This window comes from Dromiciops gliroides, chromosome 5, assembly GCF_019393635.1.
Source record: "Dromiciops gliroides isolate mDroGli1 chromosome 5, mDroGli1.pri, whole genome shotgun sequence".
Lineage (NCBI taxonomy): Eukaryota > Metazoa > Chordata > Mammalia > Microbiotheria > Microbiotheriidae > Dromiciops > Dromiciops gliroides.
In genome coordinates this window covers 106,803,023-106,828,063 of record NC_057865.1, presented here as the reverse complement: position 1 = coordinate 106,828,063, position 25,041 = coordinate 106,803,023, and the positions used below count along the sequence as shown (strand labels likewise).

At 39.8% G+C, this 25,041-nt stretch overlaps 1 protein-coding gene across 2 annotated transcripts in view; it reads right to left on the bottom strand.

The window, feature by feature from the left end:
* Nucleotides 1-25,041, bottom strand: part of KIAA1549 (KIAA1549 ortholog) — a 110,106-nt gene that overhangs the window by 37,105 nt on the left and 47,960 nt on the right. For both annotated transcript variants that reach the window (XM_043966618.1, XM_043966619.1), the window contains exons 10-15: nucleotides 17,560-17,756; nucleotides 14,777-14,895; nucleotides 12,504-12,709; nucleotides 9,669-9,892; nucleotides 8,390-8,534; nucleotides 3,542-3,862 (exon numbers count right to left, since the gene is read on the bottom strand). In XM_043966618.1, the coding sequence (XP_043822553.1) occupies nucleotides 3,542-3,862; nucleotides 8,390-8,534; nucleotides 9,669-9,892; nucleotides 12,504-12,709; nucleotides 14,777-14,895; nucleotides 17,560-17,756 (1,212 nt within the window). The remainder of the gene's footprint in view (nucleotides 1-3,541; nucleotides 3,863-8,389; nucleotides 8,535-9,668; nucleotides 9,893-12,503; nucleotides 12,710-14,776; nucleotides 14,896-17,559; nucleotides 17,757-25,041) is intronic.

The following is a 25,041-nucleotide window of genomic DNA, read 5'->3' as shown; positions in this document are numbered from 1 at the left end:
GAAAACACCAAATGGGGTCATAATGAGTTGAACCTGACTGAAGCAACTGAACAACAAAAACAACAAAAATTATTTTCCTATTTGTTGAAATGTAATCAACTTCAGTTTTGTGATATTATTTGGTACACGTAATGTCCAGTGCCTACCAATTCTTCTGTCAAAAAAGTATTCATGATGTAAAAATGAGGGTTTCTGTATAGTCTACAAATCTTTGGCCTCTCTTCCTCCTCCTTTCTGATATATTTCTCACCATTCTGGCTCATCAGTTAAGAAATCACAGCATTTGAGAATTGGAAGAGACCTTAGCAACTATTTAGTCCAACCCATATATTCAAGTAACTATAATAAACAGAACAAATGGTCATCCAGCTTGTTTCAAGTCCACCAAGAAGGGAGACCTGCCACTTCCAGAGAAAACCCATTTTCTTCTGGACAGCTCCAAACAGTAAGAATTTTTTCCTGACATCAAGCCTATATTTCCCTCCTTGCAATTTCCACTCTTTGTTCCTGGTTCTGCCTTCTGGGTTCAAACAGAACAAATCTAATCCATCTGGCACATGGCAAACTTCCAGATAAAGACAGCTATCCTGTCCCTATGTTTCTCTCTGCCAATTCTCTACTCCAAACTAAACACTCCCAATTTCTTCAAAGTGCTCATTTGATTCAGATCGTCTTCTCTGTCTTCTCTTATGCTTATTTTCATGGTGGTCTTTTTGCAACACCTCTCAGGCCAGTTACCTCTTAGAATCGTAACATTCTAGAGCCAGAAAAGACTTCAGAGACCATCTAGTGCCAAACCTATTTACAGACAAGAAGACTCCACACCCGGAGTGGGATGTCAGGGAGGCATGTTAGGTGTGGTCACCAGTAAACTTTTTCCTGATGAGGGAGAGACAAGTCACAAGACAACACCACCACCACCCATACCTTACAAGCTATTTTTATTTCTTTCTGTATGATCCTGGAAGGAAAAATAACTAGAAACTCAAATTCTCTTTGAATGAATCACACAAAGAGAAGAAAATAGCCTGATAGCTAAGTGAGTCAGTAAACAATCACTTCCTAAGCAACTACTATGTGCCAGGTACTGTGCTAAGTGAGAAGGCTTACTGAGCACTCAATGCTTTCTCTTAGGGTAAAATTTGGAGCTTGATAAAGCAACAAGCTGAAGATAATAACTGAAATTTATAAAGCGCTTTAAGGTTGCAAAACACTTCAAATGCATTAGTCTTCTCATCCTCACAACAGCTCAAGGAAGGTAAGTGCTTCAGGTATTATTCTCTTCATTTTACAGATGAGGAAGCTTCAAGTTAAGCAAAGTAAATGACTTGTCCAAGGTAACCCAGCTGGTAAATAGCAAAAGGAAGATTGGAAACCTGGTGTCTTCAAACTCCAAGTCGAGAATCCTTGCCTTTACACCACTGTTTCTCAAACTCAAATAGAAATGGATCCCTGCAGATGGCACATTGACTTCGAAAACCACACCTGACTGCAAATTTGACACCTCTGCTCTACACCATAGACAGAAGTGAACATGCACCTGTGACCTATGAATAAGCCTCAAGTGGTAGAATTAAAAGCAAATGAAGCTTTTCCTTTGTGTAGAGCAAAGTAAAGTGAAAATCAAGCTGAACTCCAACTGATAATTGTAAATCTTAATATAGAGCGCTACCAGTTATAATTCAATGTTCTGTACCTTTTAATCTTGTGCTACAGCAGTCTTTCTTTTGAGCCCCCAACATGGGTAATCATTAGGTAACAATTCAATATTTGTATTCCTCAAGCAGTTTCTGTTGCTTTATGCAAAAAGTAAGATTGACTTCATCAAGTATTTCCTCTACCACGTGGCTGCAGGAATAGTGTCTAGGGGGAAAGAGTCATTCTTTAGAGAGTGTGCCCCACAAACACAAGTCTGCTTTTGTGCCTCAACATCACAGCTGGATATCTGTTTAGTTTCACACAGCTTTACCAGAATATGGACTAAAATTTTAGCAGAACCTAATACAATGACTAAACTGAGGTACAAATTAGAATTACTACCACATGGTTACTCCCCTGAGCCATACCTCTTTTTTTTTTTTTTTTTTTTTTGGTGAGGCAATTGGGGTTAAGTGACTTGCCCAGGGTCACACAGCTAGTAAGTGTTAAGTGTCTGAGGCCGGATTTGAACTCAGGTACTCCCAACTCCAGGGCCGGTGCTCTATCCACTGCACCATCTAGCTTCCCCTTAACTAAACCATTTCATCTCAGATTAATAGGAAACAATGCAAGTGTCATTTCCTTACTATGGGAATGGTGGAGAGGACACTGGATTTGGAGTCAGGGGACCTGATTCTAAATCATGACTTCACCTCTCTGGCTTTTGGTTTCCGTATGTGGAAGATGAAAGAATTTGACTGGATGGTCTCTCCATGAATCCCACAAACTGGCTAAATATCTATACCTATACCGATACCGATACCGATACCGATACCGATACCGATACCTATACCTATACCTACACTTACACCTACCTATCCACCTATCTATACTTGTTTGTTTCTTTTTTTGCAGGGCAATGAGGGTTAAGTGACTTGCCCAGGGTCACACAGCTAGTAAGTGTCAATTGTCTGAGGCCAGATTTGAACTCAGGTCCTCCTGAATCCAGGGCCAGTGTTTTATCCACTGCGACACTGAGCTGCCCCCTGGCTAAATATATATTTTTTAATTATAATGATTACTGGTAACATGACAAAGCATCACACACTAAAAAGCTAAGACACAGTTTCAGGGCTGGATCCAAGGTATCCGATGCTCCTTCTTCTAGACCATGCTGCTGATCCTTGCATGTAGACAGCACAATTGGGAAGAACACAGAACTACTTTACATAGCACTCTTGACTAGGCAGATTCTAAATGTGCTAGTCAATATTCATTCTTGTAGATTTTAACCATTTAAGTGCAAAACCTCCCAACCAAACAATCAAACAGAAAAACCCCAGGAAGTGAATTGGAGCATCTGAAGCCAAGATAAGGATTCTTCTGTTCAACCCATGGGGTTGGTGTTAAGGAGTGTGAGCAAAGGTGTTCATTTACTCCACTCGCTGGACATTATCAACCACAGAGGAGTCAAAGATAATTGAATTTTGCTGGCTCTCGACTGTCTAGGCTTCTGGGGCCACAAAGGGTCCCTGTCATGAACATGAATAATTTTGGGTAATCCCTTCAGACTGCATTCTTTTTTACATATTCAAAGGAAAATATCACTTGTCATGTTCATTTCAGCATAGTTGGGGGAACCCAAGATGATATCCTTATTAAAACAGTAATAAAAACAACCTGAAAAAACTTTAGGGTCTAGGGGGGACTGCCTCTATCATTGAGGGACTCTTTCACATGAACAAAAAATGGGATGAATAAAGAGACACTTTCCAGGCTTTGGTTATTGCCAAATGCCACCAGAAATCTGATCTATGGATCCTGAAAATAAAAGGAAAAGCAGTGGCAGTCACCTCAACCCAGCCATCTTGCCCAATAGAGAATTCCAAAGATTGTCACTCACACTACATGGATTGCTGGTTGTCTGAGTTGGGCCATAGAAGGAACCCCACTGGGTGGTTCGCCGCTCTTCTTGGGCAGAAGTGCTGTTGACTTGTAGGCCTGATGCGACCCCAGGTGCAGTAACGGAAGAAGGTTGAACTGCTTGGCTACTGGGAGCTACCAGAGCAAAGGCATCATCCAAGAGGGAGTGCATTGTCTGTCTTGCTTCTTCAATAGATGGTTTGGGTGGGATATACTGGGAAGCAGGGAAGGGTAAGCCTGGATATTTCCCTAGGTCAGCAGAGGAAGGTGACTGAGGCTCTGCAGGCAAGTCGGGATCTGACTACAAAGAAAGAAAAAAAGGAAAGACAAGCAGACATGAGTTTTCACCACGCTGACTCTAAAAATGCTAAATCCAAATATAATCGTCAATTGAGACTTTAAAAAAAAAAAAACATTGACAACAGCTTTTACCATGAATGTAAGAACCAACAATGACCGACTATCTTGGGAGAAATTGCAATTTATACAATGCATCAAGAATGAAAAAAATATATACTTCCACTTCAATAATCTGGGAGTTCACTTGTAAGGGAAACCCAGCTATCTGAAATATAGCCAAGAATCAGTTTATAAAAAAGAAAAAGAAGACTGTGATCAACTAAAATGGATTTCACAAAATCCATGCATTAAAACTTTACTGAGTTATAATAATAAAAATGGTTATAGTCATGATAACAATAAAAACATTTATATAGCAGCCACTGTGTGTCAAGCACTAAATGCTTTCTAAATATGATCTCGTTTGATCCTCATGACAACCCTTGGAAGTATGGGCTATTATTATAGTAGTTTTACAGTTGAGGAAACTAGAGTCCCTTAAGTCCTCATTCAGAGCATATTTACTCGTATTTCAGGTACATTTTTTGTTGTTGGTTTTTTTTGGGGGGGAGGGGCAATGGGGGGTTAAGTGACTTGCCCAGGGTCACACAGCTAGTAAGTGTCAAATGTTTGAGGCCAGATTTGAATTCAGGTCTTCCTGAATCCAGGACCAGTGCTTTATCCACTGCAACACCTAGATGCCCCTAGGTACATTTTTTATGAGATTAATTATCTGGTTGCAGATCAGAAGCTGCTAATTAGAAAGGATCTAAGGTGCTATGAAAGGCAAGCATACTAACAGCTACTGATGGCTAACAATGAGGGACAAAATAGAATAAGTATAAAAAATAGATTAAAAAAGAGTGGCTCTTTTAGAAAAGGGGCAAACTTCCCAATATAGCTTAAAAAAAATCCTGAGAGAATTATTGTATAGAGCACAGTATAAAACTGATGTGCAGCATGATGGCCTTTGGTCACCAGGGGTTTAAATTGTGTTTGGTATATTTGTCTAAAGATTTGTATTTTTAAATCACTTAATTTTTTTTAAGTTGTTGCTTAATGAAATAAATTTAACTTTCTTAGAAAATTCAGTTATATGGGAAAAAGAAATGAGGTGTGACCATACATTCTTGGTTGACTGTTCAATGTGCTGATTACAGGAAAAGGTAAAGAAGCTTCCTTCTAGGAAGCATCCTGGACTTCTAGACTCCATTCTAGGTAAATTATCTACATTTGGCCTAATGAACCGAAATTCAACGTCACTGCAATTGAAGCATGCAAAGTGGCAATATGCTCTGCCTAGGCGCTTGGTAATACCAGTCTCTCCAAGTAGGGGAGGGAGGACAGGGAACAAAGGAAGAAGGCATTAAGTAACTGGCATTCTGAGATTCATATCATGATGGTTATGAAACAAACATTAAAAAAAAAACTTAAACCACTTTCTCTATAGGTATGCTAGGTCTGTGCAAAGTAAAATTCTCTCTAGACATAAGAGATTATAATCTTCACCTTTGCTATCAGTCTCAGAGATGCATGTTACAGCATGGATGGCCCAGGGCACACCATCCCTATTATTAATTTAACAGTCTAAAGCCAGGAGGCCTATTGATGATACAGTAGTAATATCTTCATACACTTAAAGGCAGTGCATTTATTTTAATTATAGTTTAGAAAGGCATGGAAATTATAGTGGTTAATTCCACTCAGATGGAAAATGTCCCTTATTTACCAGGAAGATTATTTCTCAAAGCTATATATCATCCCTGGTAGATATCATTATAGAAAGCGGTGCTCTTGGAATTTTTAGAACACTGCTGGAGAAGGGGAGAAGGGACATCCTGGTAAGGTTTCCTTGGTATAAAACGTGTTACAGAACTATAGACAGCTAATAAGGTGACTGTAAGCTATCCAATGGGACCTGTTCTAGTTCTAAGTTCCATTTGAAGATCAAACCAAAAAAGCAAATGTTAAGGGTGGGCTATCCATTCCCAGCCTGATTAATCAGAGAAGGCTAAGAAAAATCAATTTAAACAATCAATCAAAAGTAAACTATATATGAGTCCTTAATAGTTCTTTATTATTATTATTATTATTTTTTTGGTGAGGCAATTGGGGTTAAGTGACTTGCCCAGGGTCACACAGCTAGTAAGTGTTAAGTGTCTGAGGCCGGATTTGAACTCAGGTACTCCTGAATCCAGGGCCGGTGCTCTATCCACTGCGCCACCTAGCTGCCCCCCTTAATAGTTCTTTAATCCATTTAAGAGAATCATCAAGGCTTTGGGCCATTGGACAGACAGATTACATGATGCAGGAAATCTTATGATTAGTTAAAGAATACCAACTGGGGGGGGGGAAGGAGGAGGAAGGGAATGTTTAATAGGGGCTAGGAGCAATATACCATTTGGGAAACAAGCTGAAATAAGTAACTAGGATGACTCCAAAGACAGTAGATGACTTGGTAGGCAGACCATGAGAGGTAGGGGGTAAAGTTCAGATCAAAATAGGCATGGTTCAATGACAAGACAAAAGTGAGTTATTGGTGGAAAGCAAAGTCCTAGGGAAAGTGCTTTCTGAAGGTGTGGTGAAATGAAGTTTCCTTATAGATTCATACAAGCAATGCTGTCACCATAGCTGATTTGATGATGACTGGGCTGTCACTTAAGAGAACTAAGTTCAGCTTCCTCATAGCAAAAGAGAGGGATTCTTTGGGTCAAATAAAAGGATTCCTTCCTTTGATTACTTGTACAGTGAATTATATAGTAGGAGGCAAAAAACTGCTCCTGGAGACAAAGGTCTTTCTATTTCTCCTCACTGAAAATGGAAAGGAATCTCACCTCTACAGTACAGGTGATCCTCTGGGGGAGGAAATAGAAGGGGGAAAGGGAGGGGAAAGTTATGCTCTAGTTTACGTGAAGATGAAGATCACAGACCACTCAGGAGAGAAATTTAGGATGGGTTCTAAGAAAAGTTTTGTCTGTCATGGAGAGAAGGTCCATTTAAGTCGTCAGGTGGAGTGTTTTAATTTGGGGGCCTCTTTTGAGCAGAGGGAAATTTAGGATGAGTAATCAATGTGCCTCTATTTCCAGGGGAAGTGAGAAAAGGAATGTTAATGATGGACGCCCTGATGACTTAAACCTTGAAACCAAATTGGACGAGATATAGAATAATTCCAATCGTGTGAGAAAGTGCTATTTTGATTATGGATTTTCTAGGCCAGGAATGGATGGGTTCAAGAAAACCAGATTTTATATTCTCTGTACTAGAAGGCATGTCAAAGGAGGTGTTGTATTCCACTTCTACATCAGAGTACTTCACTGGACATGGAGAGTCAAAAAAACTTTCAACAATTAAAAGATATCATGAGAAGTTGCTAGGGATGACTTCTTCCATCTTCAGAGAACATAGTTTAGAATCTCTGTCTAGAGAGAAACATCAATCTGATTTGTAAGCCCTCCAACTCTTGGAGTTGGACTCAAGCCCCACAGGAAAGTAACATCATCAGTAGGTGTGTCAAACATATGTTGAGATAGAAGAAAGTGAATAATGGATTAAATTTAGCAAGGCTTGGGGGAGGATGGTGGGAGGAAGCTGGCATTCTTAAGTGGACATGATTTAATTAAATGTAAGACCAGTATCAATAAGGTTCTTACGGCTTTTAAGTAAAGATTATAATCTATATGCTTCTTTTATATCTAATGGCTCCTAAGGGTCTGAGTGACTTTTTTTTTTGAGGCAATCAGGGTTAAGTGACTTGCCCAGGGTCACACAACTAGGAAGTGTCTGAGATCATATCTGAACTCAGGTCTTCCTGACTCCAGGACCAGTGCTCTACCCACACTGAGTCACCTAGCTGCCAACCAAGTGATGACTTTTTGATTGTGACTCAGGGACTCTCAGTTTAAAATTAAAAAAGGAGGAAGAGAACAGGGATAAGGATTGGATCTGTCATTTCAGGGAAATTCTAGGTGAGGAAACCCTCTCCTACCAACCCAGCTCAGCAAGTTCTCTGAAACTTATAGTCTTAGGGAGGTTGCCTTTTGAGCACTAAGATGATAAATAATTTTCCCAAGGCCACAGAGCCAGTACAGAGGTGAGTCTTAAACTCAGGGCTGTTTTTATTTTTTTTTTAAAAGGAATTCAAATTCTGCTATTTCTTATTTAATCCCTATCTCTCCATAAAATAATAATAATTATTATTATAATACTCATTCCCAACACTGGAGAATATGAAGAAAGTCTATGAAGAGGAGAAAAACTTGAAAGACAAAAATAGAGCATTGTATTTATGAACCTAAAGCTCACTGCCACGCAGCCGTACATGAACAGAGACCACCCTACCAAAAGAGGGGTCTTTCTCTACTCAAGGCAGGTGCTGCACTATCATGAATTTCCTTTGCCCTCTTTGGACTTCAGCGCAATTTCCCTAGTGTCCAAGGAGATATCCCCAAACAACGTATCACTAAAAGACAAAATTACACATTGAGCATACAATATAGGCAGAATTATTGACTCCCGGTGGCCTTTTATAGGTGCCATCGCTGTCTGTTGTGATCAATCTATCCTTCTCAGCATCAGCTGGGCTCCCGTTGATTTGGTGTTTCCGGCGTGGCTTCGGAGAACGTTTTGCACGGGAACTGTCAGAGGAAGAAATGGAGTTAGACTTTGGTGGATGGTGTGATGATGAGAGCTTGAATGAGGATGGGGAAAATGGGAAGAGAAAGAAATCACAAGACTTAGATGGAAGAAATTAATCCAAGGAGCATTTCAAAGGAAGACTAGCATATGGTCACTGTTGGACTTGAGGGGTGAGGAGAGAAATGATTCAAAGAGTACTTCAAGGTTTTTGACTGTTGGGGACTTAGAAAATGGTAGCGACCAACACCCAGAGGCAAGGAAGGTGGGAAGAGCAAGAGCTGATTTTGGCAAGATGAGGAAGATGAGACCTAAAGTTTTAGACAGTTGTTTAGTGTTGTTGTTTTTTAAGTTGTTCGGTCATTTTTCAGTTGTGTCTGACTCTTCATGACCCCCATGTGGAGGCTTTTTGTTTTTGTCTTGGAGTGGTTTGCTATTTCCTTCTCTAGCTTATTTCACAGATGAGGAAACTGAAGCAAACAAGGTAAAGTGACTTGCCCAGGGTCCCACACCTAGTAAGTGTCTGAGGCCAGATTTGAATTCAGGGAGATGAGTCTTCCTGACTCCAGGCCTGGCCCTCTATCCATTGCATCATTTTTAGCTGCCCCCTTTTTAAAAAAAGTAATATCTTTTTATTGCTATTTTCATAATGATTTATATGCAACAGTTTCAGTGTGAAAATAAAAATATTGGCAAATAATTTTTACATTAGCAGTAGCTATAGCTGAGAATCCATGAGAATTTTTGTAGTAGAGTAGGGTCCTGTTTGAAGGCCCTTCTCTGTGAAGAGCTCAATTCCTATATAACTATTTAAATTCAAGATATCTCCTTTCCTGTTAGAATTACAAAAGGAGTTTGTTGGTATAAAAATATCTAAAAGTCGAATTTCTAAATAAGGTATCATTTAAGATAACAGTATTATGATCCAACTCTGGATTTTTTCAGATTATAAAGTGGAGAGAAGTATTATATAATACAGAAAGGTTTAAGATGGACAGAGTTCTAGGAATGACAAGATTGGACATTCAAGAAAACTGATTCTAGCCTTGAAACATTGTTAGGGACCCAGAAGGATCTTGCCTCAGCTCTCAGTACTGGTTTTTCTGGGTTACTTCCTGAATCCTCCCCAGTCATACCTCTTTCTTGGCTCTATGAACACAGTAGGGACACTGGCGGCAGGGTCCAAGATCTTGTCAATCTGCATCTGAGCCCTGCGGTACACCCGATGTCGTTCTTTGGTGTCACCAACTGACAGGTCATCAACCACCGGGAAATCATAATGTCCTCTTCGCTTGGCCCGGAGACGAATCTTGTTTCGGTGGTGTTCGATCTCTGATTTATGCCGAAGGGCAGTCTGAATCTTTTTTTTAAAAGCAAGGGGGCAGGAAATATGAGAGAATTAATGTCCCTAATGAGGTTTCTGTAAACTGTGCTCAGGAGGAACACAACTGTTGACAACAATTTGATATATCTTTATGCCATCTCTGCAAAATCCTATAGTAAAAGGGAATGAGTGAAGAACTGGGTACCAAGAGGCATGAATCCTAATCCCAGCTCTGCAATAACTCCCCTTATCTACATTATCTGATCTCTGTGGGCTATTTGCTGCCCCAAATAGATTCTTTTAAAAGTCAAGCTTGGGGGGGCAGCTAGGTGGTACAGTGGATAAAGAGCCAGCCCTGGATTCAGGAGGACCTCAGTTCAAATCCAGCCTCAGACACTTGACACTTACTAGCTGTGTGACCCTGGGTAAGTCACTTAACCCTCATTGCCCACCCCACCCCCCCAAAAAAGTCAAGCTTGGCCATTTATTAATCATTTCTATCAAAATATGTTTCAGAAGCCACCTCCCCAACCACTACCCCTCCAGCTTCTTATGCCACTTCTGGATAGCTTTAAAAGGGTAAAAAGTGTTTTTGTTTGCTTGTTTCATACATCTGAACATCAGGGAAGCAGGAAAACCTGGAGGGAGTTGGTCTCAAGGTCAGAAAGACCTGGACTCAAGTCCCACCTATGATACATGTGATCCTAGCCAACTTTTCAACGCCCCAAAGCAACTCCTGACAACCACAAGTTGGAAAGAAAGTGCCAACCTTCACTGGTATGGGAAGCTTCCTCCTCCGTTTCCCAGTGAAATCACAGGTGAGTCCCTCTACCTAGCCTGAGATCTCTCGCCTCTCAGTATAGCCTAAGATGTCCCTAACTTTTGTTGGCTGCCACAACACATTGCTTACATCCAGACATCCCTGTGGCCTTTGCAACTTGGAATAAAAGCCAGCCTTCAATTGTCTCCTGGCCCTGCTCCTGACTTCTGGACTTGAACTTCATTCAAATGGCTCATGGATGAAGGGAGATTTGTTACGAATGGAGCAGTTCCACAGGAACTGGGGAGAAAGAGGGCTAATTGTGATACAAATGAGAATTTTCAGAGGTAGCAGGGGAAAGGGATTTTTTTTTAGTTTTTTTTTTTTTAAGGCAATTGGGGTTAAGTGACTTGCCTAGGGTCACACAGCTAGTAAGTGTTAAGTGTCTGAGGCCGAATTTGAACTCAGGTTCTCCTGACTCCAGGGCCAGTGCTCTATCCACTGTGCCACCTAGCTGCCCCAAGGGATTTCTTTATAACAAGAAGGTGCTTCTAAATGACATAGATTAGGGGAACTGGGGACCAGGAGTAAAGCTGGAAGGATTTGCTAGTCATGGACTGGGAGAATACAAAATAGACAGAAGCTTGTGTTAAAAAAAAAACAAAAAACCAAACCCAAACTTCCGGGTTCTAACTATTCACAGGATACAAGATTAACAGTTTTCTAGAACTGGTCTGTACCCTCCAATGCCACATTTAGGCAGGGTAAATCCCTGCTGGAAGCTAATTTAGCCTATGAGTGCAACAGTTGTATTCAATAGTTCTCAGGGGCAGGAGCAGGGAGGAGAAACTTCTATGAAATAATGGAATAATTAATTAAAGCTCAGAAGGGTTAGTCAGTAGAGTACGTTCTGTATTGCTAGCTGCCTAATCGTCCTTTATTTTTGAGCAATGACACAACTAAACGGAACGTGAATATACAAATAAAAATAAAACATGTATAATGATATAATGAAAGGAAAGCACTTTGTAAACCATAAAGACGGCACAGTAGATAAAAGGGCCTGACCTGGAGTCAGTAAGTTGTTCTTGTTGTTATTCTGTAGTCATTTTTCAGTTGTGTCTGAATCTTCATGGGTTTTCTTGGCAAAGATACTGGAGTGGTTTACCATTTCCCTCTCAAGCTCATTTTACAGATGAAGAAACTAAGGCAAACAGGATTAAGTGACTTGCCCAGGGTCACACAGCTAGTGTCTGAGGTCAGATTTGATTCTAGGTCTTCCTGATTCTAGGCCTGGCACTCTACCTGCCCCACTTAGCTGCCCTCTACACCAGTGAGAACTGAGTTCAAATCTAACTTCGATTTGTACTAGCTGTGCCACCCTGAGCAAATTGCTTAACTGCATTCTGCCTCAGTTTACTTATCTGTACAATGATGATGATAATAACAACACATACCCCCCAGGATTGTTGTGAGGATAAAATGATATAATATTTGTAAAGAGCTTTGCAAACTTTAAAGTGCAATGTAAATGCTAGCCAGCTATTATAAGTAGAATGTAAAGAAGATATTTCTATAACACATATGTATATATATATATAAATAATTTTTATTTAAAGTTTCGAGTTCCAAATTCTATCCTTCCTCCCCCGACCCTAAGATGGCAAACAATCAGATATAGTTTGTACATGTACAATAAACATTTGTATTTTTTTTTTGATGGGCAATGAGAGTTAAGTGACTTGCCCAGGGTCACACAGCTAGTAAGTGTCAAGTGTCTGAGGCCAGATTTGAACTCAGGTCCTCCTGAATCCAGGGCCGGTGCTCTATCCACTGTGCCACCCAGCTGCCCCCCAAAACATTTGTATTTTTAAAGAATATAAATACCTCTTTGTTGATTTTGTTGGTTTCTGCCACTCTGTCTGCTAGTACTGGGTGCTGAACTGGAGGTGTTGTAATTGGCTGCATGGCAATTAACTGGATCTTACTGGGGACCCGTCTGCTAGCTTCTGAAGTGCGAGATATCCTATCCACATGTTCAAAGATTGATGCTGATGAAGGCTGTTCATTTCCAGTACTGGTGAGCGGTGGTCCTAAAACCAACAACAACAAAATCAACAAAAACCCACAAGCAAAACAGGAAACAGAAATATGGGTGGCTCAATGTCTACAATGGATCCTGGTGTGGAATTAATCAAGTCTTTTGCTAGATCACCCAAGTCAGGGGAAGCTAGGTGGCACAGTGGATAAAGCACCAGCCCTAGATTCAGGAGGACCCAAATTCAAATCTGGCCTAAGACACTTGACACTAGCTGTGTGACCCTGGGCAAGTCGCTTAACCCTCATTGCCCGGAAAAAAAAAGACATAGATCACCCAATTCCAAGGGTATGTTGGTAAAGTTGATCACATGGCATATGATTTGAGGGCCTAAGGCTGTCCCTATTTCCCCAAATTCTCCCATCTCCAGATGTCACAGTGCTTGATACACAGCATACCAATGAGGAAACCAGTGACTTGTCCAAGATCACACAACTAGTGGGTGAGCAGTTGGGCTGAAATTCAAACTCAGGTCTTCTGAATCCCAAGTCCTGTGCTCTTTTCATGATACCATCCCATTATTTCTACATTAGATTCTTAAAATTTATTTCATTATATATTTCCCAATTACATGTAAAAGATTTTTTAACAGTCATTTTTTGAGATTCTGAGTTCCCTATTCTCCCCTCAAAATTTAGACATGAATTCTTCTAGGTAAAGCATTGTCTTCTCTAGGAAAGAACTTTAAAATGAAAATATCCCTAGGAAAGATACAAGAAAACCTATGGATACATTTTTGTTTCCATTTTAAAGATTTTTTTGGGGGGGGTTGGCTTTTTCAGTTGTTTTTTCTTAAACTACAGATGCTCAGAAGAAAAAATTATCCCATTTAAGAGTCCTGAAACAAGTTCTGAGTTTCTGGGTTATTTACTGGGTAATCTGGAGTAATTTGATACAAAATAACTTCTACAGTAGTTATAAGCTTTGAGGATCATCTAGAGAGAATTAAGATGGAATGACAAACTTGACCACCAAAGAAACAGTCTCTTGTCTGAAAAGAAAAGAAAGTCAGAAGATTGTAGAGAAGCATACATTCATGGGTTAGCTTTAATTTTTCTTTTTTCTGTTTTAACTCATGTGGGAAAAAAGACAACAGAAGACCATTTTCCCCCTCAAAAAAGACGCCACAGATTACAAGAAATATTCCAGGGTTAATTAGGAGGACCACAAGGAAAATTAATATCTTTTTGCAGATAGCTGAAGGTTTCTATTCTCAAGTCCCTAAGTTAAAGGGGCTGATGAAGCACCCTCATTGCCCTCCCCGCCAAAAAAACCTTGTAAAAAAAATAAGGACAATGTTTATCTCTGAATACAGTGTCAGATGGAGGGCTATTTTATTTCTGAAATATGGCCATTCCATCTCTTTGACTCTTTTTATTTTTTTTTTTTTGGTGAGGCAATTGGGGTTAAGTGACTTGTCCAGGGTCACATAGCTAGTAAGTGTTAAGTGTCCGGGGTCGGATTTGAACTCAGGTCCTCCTAACTCCAGGGCTGGTGCTCTATCCACTGCGCCACCTAGCTGTTCCAATTATGGTTTTTCTTTTCTATTTTCTTTTGGTTTTGTTGTTAGACTTTTTTGGGGGGGGGGGCCTGGGGGCTGGGCAATGAGGGTTAAGTGACTTGCCCAGGGTCACACAGCTAGTGTCAAGTGTCTGAGACTGTCTTTGACTCTTATATTAGACATTTCAGCTTCATGGTGAAATGAAAGATAGTGGGTTAATCTCCAAAAACAACTGACGTTTAAAATATTCCCAATACCTAGGGCAGTACCTTACATGGGAAATACCCAATAAATATTTACTATGATGATAGTTACTGTTAAGCAAATAATGGGAATTTTATTTCACAAGTCAAATAATTTTTTTAAAGTTCCAGAACTTGAAATGTTTTGAAATACTGTCTTATTGGAATCTTAATAATACTACCAATAATTCTCTAATGCTACTATAAAGGATCAAATGAAATAATATGTGTAAAGCTTTTTACAAACCATTAAGTAGTATATAAACGTTAGCTGTCAATATTATTATTATTAATTCCAAAGACCAGAATAGGAACAGACCACTGGGGGTCACTCTTCGTGCTTTGCCCTCATTGACAATGATGGATGGCTTTTCCCCAGCTTCTTCTCTCTCACTGGATTCTTCGCTTACTGTCGAGTCAGCATCTGAGGGAGAAATTCTGCAAAAACAAGGCAAAAAATAAAACAAACCAGCAACAACAAACCAATGGTTATACATTGGTTGATATGTGCAAAACAGACACAAACCCCCAGCATGTTCAGGCAGAGCCACAATTATTGTAAGAAAATACTTTACTATACAAGTGCATTAATGACCACTTTAACAGCTATATAGACATTAGTCATCATTTTGAAATTACTCAGTAGCATACATCTGCCTGGTTAAACTGACATTTTAGACTGATGCAGCACACCACACTGTTCAGCTAATTTCACCCTGGCAAGTCCTGGAACACAAATAGCCAGACTGGAAGCTACAATGTTGTACTATCTGGCATACAACCAATTACTGAGCCCAAGCTCTGGATATGGGTCAGGCTAAAGTAAACCTAGAAATTCTTATCAGGTGTTGAATTTACCCTGGCTTGGAAGGCCAGGTTAATCCTGGAGTCATTCTAAAGATTTAGATGTATTGGAAAGTGAACTCAGCTCAGGACCACCTAGAACCTAGCTCTTTCAGTCCCCTGGGGTTAGCCTGGGTTTACCTTTGTCTGTCCCCTTACTCAATATCTCCACCACTAAAACAGTGCTGGTTGCCAAGAGAAATTTAGATTCTTTGTGTGCAAAGCTGAAGTAGATGAATTCTCAATTTATACCAAAAATCTGGATTAGTTATTACCTATAGAACCTTGAGTTCCCTGATATTTGCTGGAATGAAAAGTGCTACAACATTTTGATATCTCCAGGGGATTTTGGAATGCTACATGAACTATTATGTTTTGAATGCCGATTTTATTTATTCTTCTAAATTCAATTTTTATTTTATTTTCAGTTACAAATTCTTTCCCAACCCTTCCCCCTCCTCCAACCAGGCAAGAAAAACAAAACCCATTACAAATATGTAATCATTCAAAACAAAATTTCACATGCCCCCCCCCCCAAGAAAATGAAAGAAAGAAAATAAAATAGGCTTTGACCTTTATCAGTTCTCTATCTGGATGTGAAAGATGTTTCATCAGTAGCCCTTTGGAATTTGTGGTTGGTCATTGTGTTGATCAGAATTACTAAGTTTTTCAGAGTTGATTATCTTTACAAAGTTGTAACTATTATCTAAATTGTTCTCCTGGTTCTTCTCATTTCACTTTGCATCAGTTCATATGAATCTTCCCAAGTTTCTCTTAACCATCCCCTTCACAATTTCTTCAACACAATCCTATTTGACCACATTCATATGTCATAACTTGTTACATAAACTACTGGGCTTAGAATGATGACTATCAGGAGAGGGTCATGCATTGCATTTGAAATTTAAAATTCCGTCAGCTTATTAAATAATTCTTAATTAATTTAAAGTTGACAAATATGTAAGCAGCTAATGTTTCATCATTTAATCCCTTTTAAGGTCACATCCTTACTGAGTAAAATCTTGAAATTAGACCTGAATTCACTGGGAAAGTTTTAAGGCAACTTAGAATGAAAAATGCATCATTTTGTCATCCTAGCTTAATTCATATTCTCTGTCTCTGCCATCATAAATAGATCAGTCAATATAGGCCCAGCATTTGAACCAAGGAAACTATAATATCCAAAGTCCAAAGTGCTGTGATTCACTTGCAGCAAGAAAAGTGTATGTAAATGTCAGTTATTATTATTGTTGTTTTTATTATCAATATTACTTTTTTCATAAAAGCATTTTACTAATTTCCAGTTACATGTAGAGATAATTTTTTTCTTGTTTTTTTTTTTGGTGAGGCAATTGGGGTTAAGTGACTTGCCCAGGGTCACACAGCTAGTAAGTGTCAAGTGTCTGAAGCCGGGTTTGAACTCAGGTCCTCCTGATTCCAGGGCTGGTGCTTTATCCACCACACCACCGAGCTGCCCAAGATAGTTTTCAACATTTCTTTTTATAAGATTTCTAGGGGCAGCTAGGTGGCGCAGTGGATAGAGCACCGGCCCTATATTCAGGAGGACCTGAGTTCAAATCCAGCCTCAAACACTTGACACTTACTAGCTGTGTGACCCTGGGCAAGTCACTTAACCCCAACTGCCTCACCAAAAAAAAAAAAAAAGATTTCTAGTTTTAAATTTTTCTCCCTCCCTATTATGATTATTATTAATCCAGAGCTAAACATAAACAGAATGTCTCACCTTCCAATTTAAAATGTTTTCACTAGCAAACTAACCATTGTTCCTTTCCACAGAAGCCAAATGGTAGGAAAGGACTTTTAGGGATGTGTTAATTTGTCAGCAATAATTCTCATGGTATCATCCATTGATGGAGGGAGGAGAAAGGTGGTTTTTAGGGGAAGTGGGTAATCTCCATGACATGACATTGACAAAAGGGAAGCAAAAGCATCTTGGGAAAAGAAGAAGAAAGAGGAAATGTGGTAGCTGTAACCTATGGAGAGGATGTCATTTTCTGGCATGACTTTTTTGGGCAATCTGTTAAAATAATAATAAAAAAAATTAATCTCTTCCATCACAGTGATGCCTAGGGCAACTTATACAAGTATAAGTCAATTAACTGCCCTTTTTGGACTTCTTTTATATACATATTCAGGGAGGTAAGCGTTGTTGGCTTACCAGGTATTGAACTTTAACAAATTTAAGAATAATATACTCTGCAGCATATAAAGAAGTATACAGAAATGTCCAATAATAACCTTCCTCTGTGACGGATGTTCTTTGAAGAGATCTTTGACTTGGGGCTCGGCACATCTCCATTTTCGGAGGGAGTAGTGTTATCCTTCACTGGTCCTGGCAGTGGTGCTGGCTCATGAATAATCAATATGTCATCTTTATTGTGTTGCCCCAGATGCTGCTTAGCAAAATCGAAACCCTTCACGCTAGGGATCTGAAGCTATTAAAGGAAAAACACAGGTAAATGAAAACAGTCAATCTGTAATACGAAAAATGGGTACAAAAGAGAAGTGATGTCTACTGGAAAGAGTACTAACCAGTAAACCAAATGTCAATCCCAGTCCCATTAAAAAATTAAGCATCTACCCATGTACATGACATTGTATTAAGCATAACAGTGGACACCCAAATCCAAACTTTCAAGGAATTCACAGTCTTGTAAAAGATAACAATAGGATAATAGATTAAGAGTAGGGAAGGAAACCTTGGAGGCTGAGTCTAACTCCCTCATTTTAGAGATGAGGAAACAAGGCTAGAGAAGTTAAAAGACTTTCCCAGAATGGCACTGTTACTGAGTTTCTAAGGTAGGATTTTAATCTAGCTCTTCCCATCTTGGGAGAAATAAACATGGAAAACTAAGTCTCAATACTAGAATTAAGTAACACTATAAGGTTTTTTTTTGGGGGGGTGGGGTGAGGCAATTGGGGTTAAGTGACTTGCCCAGGGTCACACAGCTGGGAAGTGTTAAGTGTCTGAGGCCAGATTTGAACTCAGGTCCTCCTGACTCCAGGGCCAGTGCTTTATCCACTGTGCCACCTAGCTGCCCCCACTATAAGGTTTTGGGTTGGGTTTTTGTTGTTGTTGTTGTTTTGAGGTAATCAGGGTTAAGTGACTTGTCCGGAGTCATACAGCTAGTCAGTTTCTGAGGCCAAATTTGAATCCAGGTTCTCTTGACTCCAAGGGCTGGTGCTCGATCCACAGCGCCACCTAGTGGCCCCAGTAATATTACACGTTAAGAATGCAAAAGATTAACATGAAGTATGTGATCCACTGCTAATCCAAGTGATACAAACAAGTGGTGTTCACTCAGAAAAGTTGGTTATAGGCTAGACTGGTTTAGGAAGGCTCCCTGGAAATGTTGGGACTGGAACTGGTCCTCAAAGGGTAGCAAGGTATTTGCTGGGCCAGAAAGGAAGGGAAAGGGCACTCCAGGCAGGAGGAGCATTATGTATGAGAAAAGGCAGAATCAGGGGGCAGCTACGTGGCCCAGTGGATAAAGCACCAGCCCTGAATTCAGGAGGACCTGATTTCAAATCCGGCCTTAAACACTTGAAATTCCCTAGCTGTGTGACCCTGGGCAAGTCACTTAACACCCATTGCCCCACCAAAAAAAAAAAAAAAGGCAGAATCAAGAAAGTACAAGTCGTGTTCAGGGTACGGAGCAGAACAGACCAGCTGGACTGAAGGGTTCCTGTTGGAGGGCACAAAGCTAGAGAGGCAGAGTAGGCAGGCTGAGGAGTTTGGACGTTGTCCTACAGGCGATGGAAGCACAATGAAGATTTCCAAAGAAGTAAATCACATCCTGAACATTGTGGTTAGCAGATGAATCTGATGGCAAATATGGAGAACAGACTGAAAGAGAGAAAGACTAGAGGCATGGAGACAAGCTAGGAGGTTACAAGCCTTCACTACCTGCTATGAGGAGATAAAGGCCTGAACTGCAGCAAAGGTAATGGAAATGGGGGGGGGGGGGAAGGACAGTGCCAAAACATATAGTAAAATGAACAATCAATGAGTGAAGGAGAGACAGGAATTCAAAGATGACTCCACCACTGCACCAGTGATTTAGACACATTGTTTGATGTAAATAATAATAACAATAACATTTATGTTATGCTTTAAGGTTTATAAAGCTCTTGTTATCTCATTTGATTCTCTTAGCAACAGTGAGAGGTAACTGTATTATTACCCCCATTTTGAAGATAAGGAAACTGAGGCTAACAGAGGTTAAGTGACTTACCCAGGGTCACAAAGTTAGTGTCTGAGGCTAGATTTGAAATCGGGTTTTCCTCACTCGGGCATAGCACTCTAGCCACTGAACCACCTAGCTGCCTCACTTTTCCTTCCAATGTTAAAATCCAATGATTCTGGGGCAGCTAGGTGGCGCAGTGGTTAAAGCACCAGCCCTGGATTCAGGAGGACGTGAGTTCAAATCCGGCCTCAGACACTTTACACTTACTGGCTGACTGTGTGACCCTGGGCAAGTCATTTGCCCTGCAAAAAAAAAAATAATAATCCAATGATTCTAACTTACCTGGAGTTTACACATGGGAATATCATTCAGAGTTATTTAAAGCCCCTCCTAACCTGGCCCCTCTGATCTTTTCAATCACATATGGGAACCAGTGTGGGAGATGGAAATGGAGCTTGAAAAGAGGGATCAAGATTGGAAACACGGATTGGGAGTCATCTGCAGAGAAGTGATAGCTAAAGCTTCACAGAGGAAGATGAATAGGGGGATAAGATCAAAACATGAGGAGCACAAACGAGAGGTTAGGAGGAGGAAAGGCAGGGAAGTGTCCAAAGAGCCAGGGGCATCAACAAAGGAGTAGAGGCTTCTAAGGAGGAATTGGTGCCTGTTCAAGCACCCTTGACCTATTTCCAACAACAATAAGAACAAAGTTTGGTGATGGAACTCTCCCACTCAGTATCCTACATGATCTTGGGCAAGTTGCTTAATGGCTTTTAGCCTCAGTTTCTTCAATGGTAAAATGGGGATACTAATTGCATTACCTATCACAAAGAGTTTTTAAAGGTGCAAATCAAATAGAATTAAAATGCTTTTCTAACTATAAAATTCTACTATAGAGCTGCAAAGGATTTTAGATGATCTAATCTATCTCCCTCACTTTATACACACTTTATACACAAAGATGCTGAGGCCCAGAAAGGATGCTGCTCTAACAAAAATTATTTAGCAAGGGGCAGCTAGGTGGCACAGTGGATAGAGCACCGGCCCTGGATTCAGGGGGATGTGAGTTCAAATCCAACCTCAGACACTTAACAATTAATAGCTGTGTGACCTTAGGCAAATCACTTAATCCCAACTGCCTCACAAAAAAACCAAAACAAAAAATTATTTAGTGACACAGACCAGAATTCAGATATATTGGCTATCAGTTTAATGCTTGCTCCAATTTAATTCACAAATAATTAACTCAACCTCTCCAATTTCTCCTTTTCAACTCCAAACTTGGCATTTTACACAATGTTCAAGAGGCTCCAAGTGAATGATTTTTAAGTTACAGAACAATTTTTTTAAACTCAGCTTGAATATTCATACAGGATGTTTACTGAGTCACAAAATAATCAAAACTAGAAAAACAAAAACATAGTAGGCACATAATAATTGCTTGATGATTGATTGTTGTCTCTCAGAGTAAGCACTACACTGCTTATTCCCTACTATTTGCCTAGCCATTCTCTTCTTATATAAACTGTTTATTTTCAGATATCACCTATGGCACTGGAAACTTTCTTCCACCAAATGGATGTTAATTACTCCAACCAATCGACAATCACCAAGGACAAAGAGACAAAACACAAAAGTGTCTCTGTCTTCAAAGAGCTTACATTCAAGGTCCTCACTTGTTAGTAATACATTCTATTTTTCATTCTTTGATTTGTTTTTTTCTCCTACTTCTCACACACATCTGTTGGCTGATTTGGAGGATCATCCCACTTTTATTTCAGCAACAAATCTAATTTCCAGCTGATTAATTACTCCAACAGGGGAGGGCTTTGGTCAGTTTAAAACTTGTGTTTTCTACATATTATTTTCCCCATACTTTGAATATAATAACAACAACAATAATCATTATAATTCACATTGCACTTTAAAGTATTTTAAATGGTCCTGCCACATTTTTTGGGTTTGGGGTTTTTATTTTTGGTTTGGTTGGTTTTTTTGTTTTATTTTTTATTTTATTTTTTTTCCTACCACATTTTAAAAACATTTAGTGACTTTTTGGTTCAGAGGTAGTTTATTCTTTCTGTATAGATTGCCTTTACCTCTCTGCCAAAGTCTCCTATTACCTAAAGAATAAAGAAATCTTTATTTCTATATCATTGTCTCATCTACAAATTGAGACTTCTTAGAGGCCTCACCTCAACAACTCAATTCAGCCTTCAGGTCTACCCTACTCTATTTCCCCATCTTAGTATAACCAAAAGCAGCACATTCTTTCCCACCCTTGGCTTTGGGGTGCAACCAGCAGAAAAGCCAGGGTTTGTCTAGCTTTCATAGTCTTTTTTTTTTGTGTGGGGCAATGAGGGTTAAGTGACTTGCCCAGGGTCACACAGCTAGTACGTGTCAAGTGTCTGAGTCAGGATTTGAATTCAGGTCCTGAACCCAGGGCCAGGGTATATCCACTGTGCCACCTAGCTGTCCCCTCATAGAGTCTTATGTGACTCTTTAGTGATAGGTAGGTAGTTGAGGGGGGAAAGAGAGAGAGAAAGAGAGAAAGAGAAGGGAAGGAAAGAAGGAAGAAAGGAAGGAAGGAAGGAAGGAAGGAAGGAAGGAAGGAAGGAAGGAAGGAAGGAAGGAAGGAAGGAAGGAAGGAAGGAAGGAAGGAAGGAAGGAAGGAAGGAAAGACAGACAGAAAGACAGAAAGACAGAAAGACAGAAAGACAGAAAGAAAGAAAGAAAGAAAGAAAGAAAGAAAGAAAGAAAGAAAGAAAGAAAGAAAGACAGACAGAAAGAGGGGGCAGCTAGGTAGCACAGTGGATAAAGCACTAGCCCTGGATTCAGGAGGTCCTAAATTCAAACCTGGCCTCAGACACTTGACACTTACTAGCTGTGTGACCTTGAAAGTCACTTAACCCTCATTGGCCCACAAAAAAAAAGAAAGAAAGAAAGAAAGAAAGAAAGAAAACATGATCTATTTTGAATAAAAAAAGAAAGGATTTAGAATTGAAAGAAACCTTAAAGGAAACTAAAGCCTTGAAAGATGAAGGTTCTTTGCTCATAGCTACAGTCAGAGAAAAAGGGAGCCAGGATTTAAAAGCAGGCCCTCCGATCCCAGCACTAGCGGGTGCTCTTTTTATGGTACCAAGCTGCCTCTGCATCTTTAGGAAGGAGCTGATGGTGACCCTCTAGGTATTCCATGCATCTCTGGCTCTAGGGCCAAAATCTTGTTCCATGTTTTCTCTTTTTTAATAAAAAATTTGTTTTTATTGATATCTTTTATTTTACATCACTAGAATTTTCCCCAGCATCTTTTCCCATCTCCCCTTCCCAAAAGCCATCTCATGTGACACTATTTTGGAAAGAAAAAAAAAAAAGATGGAGAGAAAAAAAATCAGGAAAATCAGTCTAAAACTATATGTGCTGCCTCTCTCATGTCTGTGGACCCATCCATGTTCTCTCTATTTGTTTGTACGAGCTCTTGACAGGTCAGTGAAAACCAAAGACTTACTGCACCCACCCAATAGTTTTCAAGCGATACCCTATATACAGGATTAATTTCATTTTCAGTATTGTTTCACCATGCGGGAAAGGTCAATTAGTAAACATAATTGTCCCATCTTTGAGGAGGAACCAGGAAGTACGGATGTGAATGTCATTAATCTCATGTATGCTTGTGACACCTGAGAAATACCGATAATCCACTTCCTGATTCTGGCTGTAGCTTCAAGTAAGTCTATCTGATTGTTCCCACATTATACTCAGGTGGTTCTCAATGATAACAAAAACACTGTAAACACAAGAGTCTACGCTTAAGAAAAATCATCTCTCTAGAGATGGGAAAGAAAAAAAAGGATATTACTCTTTTTTTGTGTGAGGCAATTGGGATTAAGTGACTTGCCTAGGGTCACACAGCTAGTAATTGCTAAGTGTCTGAGGTCGGATTTGAACTCAGGTCCTCCTGAATCCAGGGCCAGTGCTCTATCCACTGTGCCACCTAGCTGCCCCTCAGGAGTATTACTCTCAAGAAAAGAGTCCCCAATTTTTTCACTCCCTCCTCAGGGGACCATTTATGGATTCACTATTTCATTAAAGATATCCTGAAAAGTTACCCTGAGCCAGAGCATGGATTCTATGCTATAAATTTCATATATAAGCTTTATTCAGAAATTCAGACAAGGCATTCTAGAATTAACTAGGGACCTCTAATAATTATTAGAATCAGAGAACTGCCAAAGCACATTAGATAGAGTACCCAAAGTGGATTTGGGAAAGATATAAATCCTGCACACACATTTTAGTAGTGTAGTCACATTTTAGCTGTGTGACTACAGGCTTAACCACTCTGAGCCTCCATTTCCTTATTTATAAAATGGGAATAATAATACCCAAAGTGCCTGCCTTACAAAACTTTGGTAAGGCTTAAACATCATTATATATGTATAGTGTTTGGATAGCTTTAAAGCGCTACTATTATTTTTGGAGACAAGCTAGCGAAAAAAACAGCTCTCATTCCAAATCTTGGTACTCTGTTGAAGGTGGGTGATGCTATAAGATTTAAGTCATGTAACACTAGAATCTCAAAAGACTAAAAATTGCAGGTGACCCAAAGAGGAATTGGAAGGACACATTGTGGATGTAACCAGATATAAAGACACTGCAGAAGACATGCATGACTTGAAAAAGGAAGTGGGACAATTACATATTCAGAATACCAGTAGCTTAAAAAAATTATATATGTATAAATATATATATATTTTTTGAGGATATACACACACACCTTTCTTCTGTTGTTACAACACACACACACACACACACACAAAATAAACAAACAAACAAAAAAGTCAACAAAAGAAGAAAATCTCTGGAATTTTGAGTAGACCCTCTAGGGAGGATTTACAAAAGGACAAGGATGAGAAAACACAGAACAGGGGGAATTTGAGGATCTATGTCAGTGAAGGGAATCCCCACCAGCAGGCATTTATTAAGTGTCTGCTATGTAGAAGGTACTGTGTTATATGAGGGGGAGAAAAGATAATCTGTACTCTCAATCCCAATGACAAAGAAGTCATCTTGCCCGAACCTTCCTTCGAAGGCTTCTTGGCCTCCTTCACGCTCCAGGTCCTCTCTCTGGCCACCTACAACTCCACAGAAGTCACCCTGCCCCCACCTGGGCACCTCTGCTACCTCCCTAACCTCACTACCTTGATTTCCAGTTATACTTTAATGTTGGCCTATACCTGATAACCCTTGGACAGATCCACTCCCCAGGATGAACCCCTATGGACAATAATAACCTACCTAATCTCATTCCTCAGTGATTGACATACTCCTACCCCTTCATTCTCTCCTCATACCAGAGATTCTAAACCCCTGAGGGGCATTATTGAAGCATTCCCACTGACTGCTCCTTTATTCCTATCCATCTCAACTCAATCCCACCAACACTACCCAACCCTTCTGCTTGCTCTCTGCCTTTGTCGATAACAAACCAGCTTTCTTCTTAAACCTTTTCTTTTCTTGTTCCCTTCATCTTCTT